General features: G+C 43.2%; 1 protein-coding gene across 3 annotated transcripts in view; it reads right to left on the bottom strand.

The window, feature by feature from the left end:
• The window catches only part of TTLL1 (TTL family tubulin polyglutamylase complex subunit L1), an 82,290-nt gene that overhangs the window by 28,558 nt on the left and 37,908 nt on the right, over positions 1-15,824 (bottom strand). For all 3 annotated transcript variants that reach the window (XM_073621961.1, XM_073621959.1, XM_073621960.1), the window contains exon 7: positions 9,411-9,554. In XM_073621961.1, coding sequence (XP_073478062.1) covers positions 9,411-9,554 — 144 coding nt within the window. The remainder of the gene's footprint in view (positions 1-9,410; positions 9,555-15,824) is intronic.

Below are 15,824 nucleotides of genomic sequence, written 5' to 3'. Positions count from 1 at the left end.
CAAAAAAAAAAAAGTTTTTAAAATGGCCTGTTTTTTCAAGAGCAGTGGTTTTAAGAATGCCCCCCCCCCCCCCCAGTCCATACCAGGCCCTTTGAGTCTGAGTCTGGTATGGATATTAAGGGAAATTTTGCCAAAATTTAAATTAAAAAAAAAAAATCGGTGTGGGGGGCCCCCCCCAATCCATAGCAGACCCTTATCCGAGCAAGTAGCCTGGCAGGCCAGGAAGGGGGGGGGGGAGACGAACGACCGCCCCCCTTCTGAACCATACCAGGCCGCTTGCCCTCAATATGGGGAGGGTGCTTTGGGGTCCCCCCTAAAGCACCTTGTCCCCATGTTGATAAGGACAAGGGCCTCATCCCCACAACCCTTGCCCGGTAGTTGTGGGGGTCTGTCAGCGGGGGGCTTATCAGAATCTGGAAGCTCCCTTTAACAAGGGGTCCCCCAGATCCCAGCCCCCCCTATGTGAATGGGTATGGGGTACATTGTACCTCTACCCATTCACCAAAAAAAGTGTGAAAATGTATAAACTACAAAAGACAGTTTGGCAATTCCTTTATTAAAAAAAAAAAAAGTGTCCTGCGATGTCCATCTATCTTCAGTCATGCCGCCGGATGGACCCGAAAGATATTAAAAAAAAAAAAAAAAAAAAGCTCCGCCCTCGATGGGGGGCGTCCCGCCGACTTCTGTCTTTTCGGAGTCTTTTATATAGGCAAGGATGGGGCCACCCGGTGACGTAACCGGATGAACCCATCCCCCTCTGATGGCACATGACGTCAGAAGGGGCGGGGTCACTTGCTTACGTCATCGGGTGAGGTGCTCGCTCGTCCCACCCCCCCCTTCCTGGCCTGCCAGGCTGCTTGCTCGGATAAGGGCCTGGTATGGATTTTAGGGGGGAGCCCACACAGTTTTTTTTTTTTTGACGTGGAGTTGCCCTTAAAATCCATACCAGACCCAAAGGGTCTGGTATGGACTGGAGGGGGGAACCCATACAGTTTTTTTTTCTTAATTCTGTCATAGGGTTCCCCTTAACCACTTCAATTCACTGCCTGCACTCTGTGTGTATATATACATACACACACATATACATACATACATATATACACACACACTGTATATATATATATATTTATTGTGAAGGTATTCCAGCGTGAGTTTTTCCAGCCTCTGTGGCAGGCTTGGTTCCGGTCTGACTGTTGTGGTCCACTAGAGTCCACGCTCAGATGGACTTTAAATGAGCAGGAAGAGAGCACAGCAGAGCTCTGGCCTGAGACTCAGAAGGGAATCGGAGAGAGGAGCTCTGTTTGTATTTAAAAAAAAGGTTTGCTTCACCACATGTTTTGTGGGTGATGGGGAGCAGCCCCACACCGTATAGAGAGGAGTCTACTGTTTCCTTTAGCGCCGGACGGCAAGGATTTACTTTGCAGTTTTTTTGTTTGTTTTCATGACTTTGCATACATCTTCTAAATAAAGCTGGCAACCCACCAGATTTTAAACAAAATACAGCATCTCACAAAAGTGAGTACACCCCTCACATTTTTGTAATTATTTTATTATATCTTTATCCAACACTGAACAAATGACACTTTGCTACAATGTATAGTAGTGAGCGTACAGCTTGTATAACAGTGTAAATTTGCTGTTCCCTCAAAATAACTCAACACACAGCCATTAATGTCTAAACCGCTGGCAAAAAAAGTGAGTACACCCCTAAGTGAAAATGTCCAAATTGGGCCCAAAGTGTCAATATTTTGTGTGGCCACCATTATTTTCCAGCACTGCCTTAACCCTCTTGGACATGGAGTTCACCAGAGCTTCACAGGTTGCCACTGGAGTCCTCTTCCACTCCTCCATGACAACATCACGAGGCTGGTGGATATTAGAGACCTTGCGATCCTCCACCTTCCCTTTGAGGATGTTCCACAGATGCTCAATAGGGTTTAGGTCTGGAGACATGCTTGGCCAGTCCATCACCTTTACCCTCAGCTTTTTTAGCAAGGCAGTGGTCGTATAGGAGGTGTATTTGGGGTCATTATCATGTTGGAATACTGCCCTGTGGCGCAGTCTCCTAAGTGAGGGGATCATGCTCTGCTTTAGTATGTCACAGTACATGTTGGCATTCATGGTTCCCTCAATGAACTGTAGCTCCCCAGTGCCGGCAGCACTTTGGGGGCTTTCTTGTGCATCATCTTTAGAAGAGGCTTTCTTCTGGGATGACAGCCATGCATACTAATTTGATGCAGTGTGCGGTGTATGGTCTGAGCACTGACAGGCTGACCCCCCCCCCCACTCCTTCAACCTCTGCAGCAATGCTCGCAGCATTCATACTTCTATTTCCCAAAGACAACCTCTGGATATGACGCTGAGCACGCGCAATCAACTTCTTTGGTCGACTATGGCGAAGACTGTTCTGAGTGGAACTTGTCCTGTTGCTATATGGTCCTGTCGCTATATGGTCTTAGCCACCGTGCTGCAGCTCAGTTTCAGGGTTTTGACAATCTTCTTATAGCCTAGGCCATCTTTAGGTAGAGCAACAATTTTTTTTTCAGATCCTCAGAGAGTTCTTTGTCATGAGGTGCCACCTTGAACTTCCAGTGACCAGTATGAGAGAGTGAGAGCGAAACACCAAATTTAACACACCTGCTCCCCATTCACACCTGAGACCTTGTAACACTAACGAGTCACATGACACCAAGGAGGGAAAATGGCTAATTGGGCCCAATTTGTACATTTTCACTTAGGGGTGTACTCACTTTTGTTGCCAGCGGTTTAGACATTAATGGCTGTGTGCTGAGGGGACTAACACTGTTATAAAAGCTGTACATTCACTACTTTACATTGTAGTAAAGTGTAATTTCTTCAGTGTTGTCACATGAAAAGATATAATAACATATTTACAAAAATGTTAGGGGTGTACTCACTTTTGTGAGATACTGTATATCTACACACACGGTGAATGTATATATATGTTTTATAAACCGGGGTGATTATGCTCAAGTGGTGTATGCGTTTTCTGGAAAACCGGTCAGTCCAAACTGTATTTTTTAAGGGCGTGGCAGCCCAATTTTATTTAAACGAAACAAACTTCACAAAAAGTCTTTCCTTTGCAGGGGGTTCCATCATCATTGTATAACAGAAAAACTTCAGCCTTCCTGGCTAAAATGCAGCACTCCTACTCAGGCCTTACACCTTAGGCCTTGGTCTGTCTTCCCCAGACCTGACGTTCAGCACCTCTGTGCTTGCAGCTTCATGCTCTACTGGCTCCCTCCTGACTTCTAGGCCAGAACTCCTGTCTGACGGGTGGAGCTGTCTCCAAGGATGAGCACTCTAGATCCAAAGAGAGCTGCAAAGCTGCAAGTGTACCTCTGTGTAAATCCAAGAAGTGAACAGGCTGCAGCTTCAGCTGCCCACAGTTAAAATGGTTGCAGCCAGACTCAGTGGAGGGAGATTTCTGCAGCATATTTGGCAAGTACAGAATCCACAGTATATATAAAATAATATGCAAAGTGGTTAGAGGGAAGCTTCAGTTTCGCTTTAGGAATAGAGCAAGTAAAAAAGTAAGCAAGCAGCAATTTTTAAATAGTTATGCTATGTGAATGGGAAGATGTAACAAATATGAAGTTGGTGTTATCCCAATTTGGCTGAAAAGGTGGAAATAAACTTTAATACATGTCTATGATAACCTGAACTTATAGGAAGTGGGTTGGGTGGTGCAGGGCATCATTCCACCAAGGAGCACCAAAGGATAGAAGAATGGTGAGTCCACAGGGGGTAGAAAGTACAGCACTGCAACCAGATCCACTTTAATTATTTTGAAACCAGCTGCACCAATTTGTTTTTTTAAGATTGAGTTTAGGCTCACAGCTGAACTCGCACAAATTCATTCCCGCATGTCAGTCCCGACTTCGGGGCCTATTTCAGACATCTGTGCGGGTTTCTGCACAGATGTCAATGGAAATCTCACCCCCCAAAAGAGCCAAAAGTAGTACAGAAACTATTTTTGGGAATCGGTGCAGCGCCGCAAATGTGGCGCCGCACCAATTCGGACGCTGCCATTGCTGCCAATTTGGCATGCCATTTGACATGTCAGATCGCATGCCAAATCGCATCAATGTGAACCAGGGCCCAGTTGGGTTTTGAAGATGCCACAAGTACATTTAAGGGCCCATTTACATCAGCGGCTTGGCAAGTGTGTAACTACTGGTGTGCAGTAGGAAGACAGTGGTGCCAATGCTCTGATCCCGGCACATTGTAGCGTTTCTTTTTTTATTATTAAACAAAATTGAATGAAAATGGTGGTAAATTGTGTCGCACTGCGCTATGCTAAAAGAACTACTGCATGCTGTACGTTTTCAGAGCACGTCACTGCAATGTGGTGATGTGAACTGGCCTGGTGTATACACGCCCTATATGACTTACATAAAAGCTTCATACTAATAGCACTATATCAGCACCAACGGAAATATATTATAGCTTTTTCAGCCCCATTTCCCAGAACATATTATGTTATGACCCAACCTCAGTGGTCAGGCATGATCCTTCAGAATTTAAAGCCTCTGAAATAGAAGTCAAATTTCAAATAATATTACCTATTTTTTCATGGATTACAGTCCAGAAATTAAATTGATTTCATGCCCTGTAGTTTAACGGCTCCGCTGTCAGAAAACACATGTACTTAGGTTACAGATAACCGCAGAAAATTGTGGGTAGTGCAGCCCGCATAGTAGCTTGTAATTACTCTCTACATTCTGTGTACCATCAGCCGCATAATTGTCTGTGCTAGTAAGCGGTCTTCACATTCTACATCCGTGCCAGACTCCCTGCAGGGATAACGCCGTCCCAGTGCCGCCATCTGCTGGCAGTCACAATAAAACCTTGTCAAATCCAATGACACTAAATATCACTCATTCCATCCAATAGCAACAAATAAGAGGCTTCTACTTCCCAGAAACTGCTGGCTTAGTAACAATAACAGAAGGCATTTTTTAAAGAAAGAAAAAGCTGTCAAAATAAGCATTAAAGTGTATCTAAACATTTTTTTAATAGGGTCACTAGAACCCCTGTCAGGTTTTATTAATGTCTGCGTGCATGAAGGGAGCTTCACACTCCCTATTTGTCCTGGTATCACCGAGACTGAATGCAAGTGATAATCCAAAATCATGACTTCTCTCCACAACAGAAATAAAGGTGAAATCTTTAAGTGTGGACACTGGCTCTGGCAACAGCTAGGAAGGGATTAATCTAACTTTGGAGATATTTTCTCTCACTTTAATGTGTGTCTTCAAGACAGGCAATAACATGGGTTTTTAAGAGGAACTCTGCATTTGACCCCCCTCACTTTTTTTTTTCTAGATGAGAACAGTCACCGGTACAAATAGACAGGGTGAATCTCCTCAACAGGGACACAGACTGCAATGAAAAATGTACAGAGGGTCTAACCTTTCCCCACTATATCCAAAACAATAAAAAGTGCAGTGTTGGCATCCCCCAACAATCTAAATTTTACCTTGGTAATCTTCATCCCTGATAAACTGAATATACACAGCCAAAGCTGCTATACAACCTCTTTTCATGTGACAATTCTGAAGAAATGACACTTTGCTACAATGTAATGAAGTGAGTGTACAGCTTGTATAACAGTGTAAATTTTCTGATTTGCTCTCTCCTCAAAATAACTCAAAATACAGCCATTAATATCTAAACCGCTGGCAACAAAAGTGAGTACACCCCTAAGTGAAAATGTCCAAATTGGGCCCAATTAGCCATTTTCCCTCCCTGGTGTCATGTGACTCAGTGTTACAAGGTCTCAGGTGTGAATGGGGAGAAGGTGTGTTAAATTTGGTGTTATCACTCTCACTCTCTCATACTGGTCACTGGAAGCTCAACATGGCACCTCATGGCAAAGAACTCCCTGAGGATCTGAAAAAAAGAATTGTTGCTCTACATAAAGATGGCCTAGGCTATAAGAATATTGCCAAGACCCTGAAACTGAGCTGAAGCACGGTGGCCAAGACCATACAGCTGTTTAACAGGACAGCTTCCACTCAGTACAGGCCTCGCCATGATCGACCAAAGAAGTTGAGTGCACGTGCGCAGTGTCATATCCAGAGGTTGTCTTTGGGAAATAGACGTATGAGTGCTGCCAGCATTGCTGCAGAGGTTAAAGGGGTGGGGGGTCAGCCTGTCAGTGCTCAGACCATACGCCGCACAGTGCATCCAATTGTTCTGCATGGCTGTCGTCCCAGATGGAAGCCTCTTCTAAAGATAATGTGCAAAAAAGCCCGCAAACAGTTTACTGAAGACAAGCAGACTAAGGAGATGGATTACTGGAACCATGTCCTGCAGTCTGATGAGACCAAGATAAACTTATTTGGTTCAGATGGTGTTAAGCGTGTGTGGTGGCAACCAGGTGAGGAGTAAAAAGACAAGTGTGTCTTGCCTACAGTCAAGCATGGTGGTGGGAGTGTCATGGTCTGGGGCTGCATGAGTGCTGCCGGCACTGGGGAGCTACAGTTCATTGAGGGAACCATGAATGCCAACATGTACTGTGATATACTGAAGCAGAGCATGATCCCCTCCCTTCGGAGACTGGGCCGCAGGGCAGTATTCCAACACGATAACGACCCCAAACACACCTCCAAGACGACCATTGCCTCACTAAAGAAGCTGAGGGTAAAGGTGATGGACTGGCCAAGCATGTCTCCAGACCTAAACCCTACTGAGCATCTGTGGGGCATCCTCAGACAGAAGGTGCAGGAGCACAAGGTCTCTAACATCCACCAGCTCTGTGATGTTGTCGTGGAAGAGGACTCCAGTGGCAACCTGTGAAGCTCTGGTGAACTCCATGCCCAAGAGGGTTAAGGCAGTGCTGGAAAATAATGGTGGCCACACAAAATATTGACACTTTGGACCCAATTTGGACATTTTCACTTAGGGGTGTACATACTTTTGTTGCCAGCGGTTTACACATTAATGGCTGTGTGTTGAGTTATTTTCAGGGGACAGCAAATTTACACTGTTATACAAGCTGTTCACTCACTGCTTTACATTGTAGCAAAGTGTCATTAAATGAAAAAAGATATAATAAAATATTTACAAAATTGTGAGGTGTGTACTTACTTTTATGAGATAGTGTGTGTGTGTGTATATATATATATATATATATATATATATATATATATATAATATATACACACAATTATAAAATAAGGCTCTATAGCAGCTATAGCTGTACTGCTATATCCTTTGTAACACACCACAGATCATTATTCCACATGTCTATAATTTAATTATTCTACTAAACATATTTTTTAAAAGGATCTGTAAATTATACTCTATTTAAAGCCAGTTCCCTAAACAAGATTTACCAAGACAATGTAATTTAAACATTTTTAAAAAGTGAAGTTGATTTTAATCTGCTTATATTTTGCATTACCTGATCATCATGTTAATTTTTTTAGTAGAACCTTTATGTTTTCATTACATGCTTTATTTTAGACCCAGTATGTCAGAGCATCACAGAACCCTGCCTTCGTACCCCTTTCAAGAAATATCAGAATGCCTTGATAAGTGGGTGTCTGGAGGAGTGGGCATTCCTAGCTAGACTGCATTTGCAAACAGACTGTTATAGATAATGACCATATGTGATGCTAAGTCTATAGGATTGAAATAACTGAAATGCAATGCATGAAAATATGGTAATGGTTTATGATATCCAGTGTTTTAGCAAACTACTTTTCATTTAGTTAGGGTTTAGATCCATTCTTTATCACTTCTCTGCCTTTTGGCTCAGATCAAGCGTACTATTTGTTCCCATCAGTGTCCAGTAGGGATGCTCCACTGTGATGCTGGCTGGCTGTATAGTATCCCTGCTGGTAATGCTGTTATGACGGGGGCCTTGAGGGATCTTTTCCATGGGAAAGAAACTGAATTAAGCATGCACCAAATTGGGGTCGGAAGTATTTCCCTGATGTGGAGTGTTTCGAGGGTCCCAGTACCTCCCAATTAAAGCAGTACTGCCTTGTCTTCCTGGGGTCGGAGAGGCAGAGATTCTGTGGTGCCCAGGGGTGCTCTTAGTATGACAATGCGTTTGGGACCCTACTGTGAGAAAAAGCACTTGGCCACAGCACCTCTTAATTTTTTTCTACACATAACCCCGTGGGCTCGACCTTTAAGCCAAGGCTAGGGCAACTTTTGTTACCAGGCGGCAAGGCCTAACCACTGTGCAGTTATTTTATTTTTTAATTCACTGCCCACAGATGGTAGGGTGTGGGTGTTCAGGCCTGCCCTGAAGTGTAGGGGTAGGACGTATAGTCATCAGGTTCCTTCCTCCCCTGCCTTGAGGGATCTTTGGGGGAGCCCACCAGCTAGGACTTGTGGGTTGTCTTCGGCTTAATATGAGGAGCTGGGTCTGCCGGGCTTTTGAACTAAGTGGACCTGAGTATGTTTTGCCCCTGATAGGAGTCTTAAACCATGGGGGGGGGGGCCAAGGAGGAGGGGTCCTTCTCTACAGGGAGGGACCAAAAGACACACCCTAGAGTACTTTGTGTGCGTTTTACATGTACTGTTTTTGTACCCTAAGGTGTTAACTGCGGGCCCAGAAAAAAAATTAAAATAAATTTGATCTGTTCTCTATACCTACATACTGCATGGAAGGGGTTCGTTTATTGATGCTCACAGGGCCAGTGACTGTGTATAATAGGGTTCCATAACCATACTATTACCAGCTCCTTGCTTCTCTTGTCTCCATCTCAAAAGGTAATTCTTCTAGTGATAAAACATATTAATGGCCTTCAGAGCAGCTGCCAGACATTGCAGAGCCCCCCTGTGCTATCGGTCCCCTAGCAGTTGCATGCTCTGCTATAGCTATAGTCATGCCCCAGATTCAGGCTTAGCTCCTTCAATCAGGCTTGCAAAAAAGAGGGAGAATGCTGGACATTCCAAATTACATGACCAGCAAAGCAACAACTGATTAGAGCTGCCTTATCAGTTTACATTTGTCCCTGAATGTCTAGATAAAACCACAGCATTTTTACAAATCTTTCCAAAGCAGAGTTGACAAGGTAAATTTTACAGTCAGAATGTCATTTTATTTCGTGCAAGGTCATGATTAATGAGTCCAATTGTAAAAGTGTAATTTCCGTTAAGTGTTTTGCTTCATCATTTTTCTACAAATGTTAATTTAAGTTTTCAGCTAAAGTCTGAATAAAGGTGAGGTTACAGCAAACAAAAGTTTGATCAACGTTCATTGGGAACAATTTCTTTTCTTGAGCAACCAATTAAATTTTCCTGTTTAATAACAACAATAGGGTCTGGCAAAAAGAAATGCGGAGTCTGCTGGGCTGGCACAGTGCTCTCTTTATAGTCTGCCTCCTGAAGCGTCACACACACAGAACATTAAAGAAGATACTTACCGCCACTGCCTTTAGGGACTGCACAATAATCCAGTGAATCTCATCAAAGAGTTTATCAGTGACTTCTCGTCCTCTCGTGCTCTCCAGGTACAGACGCAAATTATTGACCGTCCATTTCCCGCCGTGGATGTGATTGTAGTCATCCTAGAGAAGACACCAACATGTTATAACCCAGCAAGATGCCTCAGGCTTGGCTGTAATGTACTGGAGTTTGATTTAACAATCAATTCTACCTGCTAGTTGGACGTCACATCTACAGAAGATGTTACAGCTTCCTGTATTTCCCTCATTTTGTACAACATTGTATTATTCCAGCTTATATCCTAGATATATTCTGCTTTTATTCTTCCTTGCAATTTTGTAAAAATACATTTTCAATGTTGTTAATAAAATTTATATCACGTATTTAACCACTTGCTTACTGGGCACTTAAACACCCCTCCTGCCCAGACCAATTTTTAGCTTTCAGCGCTCTCACACTTTGAATGACAATTGCGCGGTCATGCTACACTGTACTCAAATTACATTTTTATCATTTTTTTTCACATAGGAAAAAGTGGGGGGGGGGGGGCAAAGGGGTACCACATCCATATATAACTAGAATTGAAAATTTAGGACTTTAGAGCGGACTTTATAGATACCAGAAAAGAAATACAAAATATTATTAGAAAGGTAATTATTTTATTTAACATTAATATAAAAAAGACAATATTACATTAAAAACAAATGATGTTTGGCTCTCAATACGAGAAGCCGTACACAAGTTTGTATGTATAGTCCCTATTATTGCTTGGACAAGGCTGGTCGACGTTTTCACTTTCGCTTCCTCAGGACCTAGTTGCCTGACAACAAGCAGAGGGATTTTGTGTAAAAAAGGGGAAATAGTCATATTTCATATATAGACAATGGATGCATACACATCATCTCAGGGGTGACGTTTCCGCATTGCAGAAATATGGACATGGTGCAAGAGATAACCACTCACATCAAATGTGACCAGTCATTAATAGAGATAATATATCCCACCATCAGATAATAGTAAAAATTATTACCTCTAAGGGGTAAGAGAATATCACCACTAGAGGTCGACCAATATATCGGCCGATATTTGGCGTTTTTTAATTAATCGGCATCGGCAGATTGTGCTGATAAAAAAGGCTGATTATAATTTCAACGCAACTTGCAAATGACTTCTGTAATAGAAGTCAATGCAAGTTGCCTGAAGTCTTCTGTGGAGTGACTCCTGCCAAGTCTGAAAAAAGAAGCTAAAGAGATACAATGTTTCTACTTATCAGTGAACTGAACTCCTTTTGTAGGATTTCTCAGTTTAACCATTTAAAGACTAAATCTTTTCTGACACTTGTTGCTTACAAGTAAAAATCTTGTATTTTCTGCTAGAAAATCACTTAGAACCCCCAAACATTATATATATATATATATATATATATATATTTTTTTTAGCAGAGACTCTAGAAAATAAAATAGCAGTTGTTGCAATATTTTATGTCACACGGTATTTGCGCAGCGGCCTTTCAAATGCAATTTTTTTTTTAAAAAGTACACTACTGAATTAAAAAAAAAAACTAAGCAGTAAAGTTAGCCCATTTTTTTTCATCCAAAAGTTTTGATTAGATGTTTTTGTGTATTTAATATTTAAGATATAGTTTTTTTTTTAAATCTAAATTATACATACAAGTGAACTGATTGGAGGTTTGTTTTGTTTAATAAATGTAAAAAATTTTCTGTATCACTTATTACTTAAGGCTGCTTTCACACTGGAGCGGGCATGAGTTGACGGTAAAACACTGCTAGTTTTAGCGGCGCTTTACCGTCATTTTAGCGGCGCTATTCGGCTGCTAGCCGGGCGCTTATAACCCAGCTAGCGGCCGAGAAAGGGGTTAAATGCGCCCGCGAAGCGCTTTGCAGGCGCTTCGGCAGCAGTGCGCATTCATTTCAATGGGCAGGAATGGTGGAGCAGTGGTATACACCCCTCCAAAGATGCTGCTTGCAGGACTTTTTTTTAACATCCTGCCAGTGCATCGCCTGTGTGAAAGCACTCGGGCTTTCACACTGAGACTGCAGGGGAGCCGTTTTGCAGGAACTTTAAAGGCGCTATTTTTAGCCCAAAAGTGCCTGAAAAATGCCCCATTGTGAAAGGGGTCTAACTGATAGATTTTATGAGATGAAGGGAAAAAAAAAAAGGAAAAAAAAAAATCGGCCTAACATATCGGCCCCAAAAAATCGGCATCATATATCGGCCATCGGCCACCACGATTTCTAAATATCGGCATCGGCCAGAGGAAAACCCATATCGGTCGACCTGTAATCACCACATATCTAGGGGAGATGTCTCCAGGGGACACAATAAGTAAAAATCTACAGAAAAAAAAACATACAACAGATAACACACCGATAGCTACCATAGATGGAAAAAAATAATTAATATATCAGTAACTTTAATAAAATATGCCTCTATTAATGACTGGTCACATTTGATGACTATTCTTTTTTTCTAAAGTAACTGCTATGCTATCTTGAGTACTATTGATCTCTAGATGCACACCTGCTAGGCTCTAGCGTGACAATTGTAGCGCACCCATAGCTAAGTGAGTATATGTTGAAACTAATATGGTCTTGCCTGTTGAACATACTATTTTAGTTTGCTGTTTACTGACAGCACTTTTTCTTTATATGATATAGATCCTTTACTTATTACCCGGATACTTGCATAACTTCCGGTATAATTCAGCCATCCTGGGACGGCTTGGGGCAGGCCACGCGTACGAGAATTACTGTTCTATGTGACTGGTTATCTCTTGCACCATGTCTGTATTTCTGCAATGCGGAAACGTCACCCCTGAGATGATGTGTATGCATCCATTGTCTATATATGAAATATGACTATTTCCCCTTTCTTACACAAAATCCCTCTGCTTGTTGTCAGGCAACTAGGTCCTGAGGAAGCGAAAGTGAAACGTCAACCAGCCTTGTCCAAGCAATAATAAGGACTATACATACAAACTTATGTGCGGCTTCTCGTATTGAGAGCCAAATATCATTTGTTTTTAATGTAATATTGTCTTTTTTATATTCATGTTAAATAAATGTATTACTTTTCTAATAATATTTTGTATTCCTTTTCTGGTACCTATAAAGTCCGCTCTAAAGTCCTACATTTTGAATCATTTTTTTCACACAAATGGAGCTTTCTTTTGGTGGTATTTAATCACCACTTGGGTTTTTATTTTTTGCTAAACAAACAAAAAAAGACAAAAATTTTTGAAAAAAAAAAAAACATGTTCCATAGTTTGTTATAAAATTTTGCAAACGGGTAATTTTTCTCCTTCACTGATATTCGCTGATGAGGCGGCACTGATGGGCTGCACTGATAGGCACAGATAAGACGGCACTGATGCGCACTGATAGGTGGCACTGATGGGCACTGGTAGGTGGTATTGATGGGCAGTACTGGTGATGAGGCACTGATTGGTGGCACTGTGGGCACTGATGGGTGACACTGTGGGCACTGATAGGTGGCGCTGGTGGGCACAGAAGCCTCTGCAGAGGCTCTCCACGATCGGAACTGATGTCCCTCCCACAGCCGCCGGTGATCATCTTTTTTTTTCCTCCTCACGCTACCAGTGTGAGGAGAAAAAAATAGCCGATTACGGCTCTGTTTATGTCACATGATCAGCTGTCATTGGCTGACAGCTGATCACGTGGTAAGGGGCCGATTTATACCTTATATCAGAGTGTCTCCTGGCGCTTACATGACTGCTCGGCTCTTTCCTCTCCCCGGGCCGAGAACTTCCAATGACGTCAGCGGGGAGGAGAGCAGGAGAGAGCCGAGCAGTCACGTGAGCGACGGGAGATGCTCTGATATAAGGTGTAAATCTGCATATTTTTTTTCCAGCACAGACACTAGGACACATAATGTTAGCTAACAGAGGGGATGGGATGTTTATGATACAGATATTATAGCACAAGGAAAAGAAGTGGTGGGGAGCAGAGTGGCACAGACTAGCTGACAGGCAGGGAGGGGAGGGGGGAGAGAGGACAGTGGAGAGGAGAGCTGTGGCTGACGGAGGCACATAAACTGACCACAGTTTCCGGGCTCAGCAGCCACGATAAACCGCGGTCGGTTTATGGGGGGGGGGCAGAATTAGGCAGGATCAGCCAGATTTTTTAGGTTACACAAGGGGCCAAATTACACAGCACAAGCACTGTGCTGTTATACATGCTTTAAGGGAACAGGATTCATTTAATTATTTTGGGGTTGCAAACACTTTAAATGATACACAAGCCATTGTGTAATAAAATGGTGTTGAATATCACCTTTCCATTTCATTCTGCCACCAACTGTGATTTCCTTAAATCCTACCTCCAGGGAAAACAAAATTCCTCCCTTTGCAGTGAGGCGGCAAGTGTTAAATGATTGTTTATGTCTAGGGTACTAAAACCACGCATTTTGTTATGTATTCACCATGATTGCAAAGAGTGCCTTGCCATGATGGTGACTCCCATGTGCATGTGCCAGAGTGGCATCATCATGCCCTGGCCATTCAAGCAGCTGGAGAGCATGAACCAAGAAGAAAGACCAGGCGAAGATAGGGAGTACTGAAAGCGGTGACAGCTCAGAGTTGTAGAGCTTCGTTTTACAGTTAAGTCTGTCATTACCTCCTATTATGCAGTGCATTTTCGCACATTATGGCACCAACCACTTGGGGCCTGTTTAGAAAAAAAAAAAATCAGAGTTTAATACCACTTTAAATTTTAGCCTCTGCTTTCTGTTTGTAGGGCTACACAATGTTTGTACTTTTCTGCTACTAAAAAAAGCTTACGAGCCATTGAATTCACTGAAAACAATTCTCTCCCTGTGCGGCTGACATCCCAACAGCTGTCAAGAAAGAAGGTTGAGTGACTGTTTGTCCCCACTAGTGAGTAATCTACAAACATTATATTTAAAATAATAACAAATATGTGCTGCACTGACAAAGAAAAGACCTCACGTTGCAAGTACTGTGTAGGTCTGATATAGACCCCTTTCACATGGGCCAGATCTGGTTTTGCTCTGCAGGATATGTCTACTGATCTCCTGCTGAGCAAAGCTAAGTGGAATAGCTACCCTGTTTCCCCAAAAATAAGACAGTGTCTTATATTATTATTTGCTCCCAAAGATGCGCTAGGTCTTATTTTCAGGGGATGTCTTATTTTTCAATGAAGAAGAATACCAGCACTGTTTACCAGTATTTCTTGTACTTTAGACCCTTTAGCAGAAAAGCAGTCACCCCCTAAAGTGACACACTGGATCAGAGGGGGGGATTGAAATGGGGGGATCACTTAAAATGACACAGGGGGGATCAGAGGGGGGAATCAATAAAAATGGCACAGGAGGATCAGAGGGGGGGGGATTACCATTTTAGTACTCCTGTGCCATTTTGATTCCCCCCCTTCTGATCCTCCTTTGCCGATTTGATCCCCCCCCCCCCCCCCAAATCCACCATGTGTCATTTTTAGTCATTTTAAGTCCCCCTCCCCCCACCCCTGTGCCAGTGGACAGTTTAGTCTCTCCCCCTCCCACCTTCACCAGACATCCCCCCCTCACCTCAGTCACCCCTGTGGCGGCGAGATTCCACACAATGTGCCCGACTCCTGTGTCTGGCAGCGGTGGCGCGGGCTCTCTGACGGGTGACGTTCCCCTGCGCAACATCAGGGACGTCACTCGTCATCCAGAGAGCCCGCTGCAGCTCACTGATTTAAAGAGACCTCGCACTGCCTGAACAGCTGCGGCCAATCAGTGAGCTGCGCGGCGGCGCCTGCCGCTACGGTCCAGAGTCAGACGCCTTATTATCGTGTGGATGCCTTATGTTCGGGGGATGCCTTATTATCATGTCTTATTATCGGTGGATGCCTTATTATCGGGGGATGCCCTATTATCAGGGGATGCCTTATATTACAACGAGAGGCAAAACTGGAAGTAGGCCTTATTTTCGAAGGATGTCTTACTTTCGGGGAAACACGGTAGATGACAGGTTGGTGCCCGCTCCACTTATGCAGAGCAGACACAGCCCACTCTGCTCTATGGGCAGCTGGATGTAAATGGACTGGCTGTCCGTTTACACCTGACTGTCCTCTGATCTGGCCAGAGGGAGGGGAATGGATCCCCTTCCGCTTTTTTTTGTTAGAAGAGACTGGACCTGGGAGGTAGCCAGGTGTAAACGGAAACAAGTGGAGGCCACAAGTGCTTGCCACCATCAGGAAACCTGCCCTGAGAAATGCCATGCAGTCATCACTAGAGTGTATGTAGATAGGAAGTGACAGCAAAGAGGCTGCAAGAGATCATCAGCACCAAGACACAAAAGATGAAAAAAATAGATACTTATTAATAGGTAAACTAAATGCCATTCTGTTAGG

This window comes from Aquarana catesbeiana, linkage group LG03, assembly GCF_042186555.1.
Source record: "Aquarana catesbeiana isolate 2022-GZ linkage group LG03, ASM4218655v1, whole genome shotgun sequence".
In the NCBI taxonomy this organism is placed as follows: Eukaryota; Metazoa; Chordata; class Amphibia; order Anura; family Ranidae; genus Aquarana; species Aquarana catesbeiana.
Note: the sequence above shows the minus strand (reverse complement) of the source record. Positions and strands in the feature narration are given on the sequence as shown.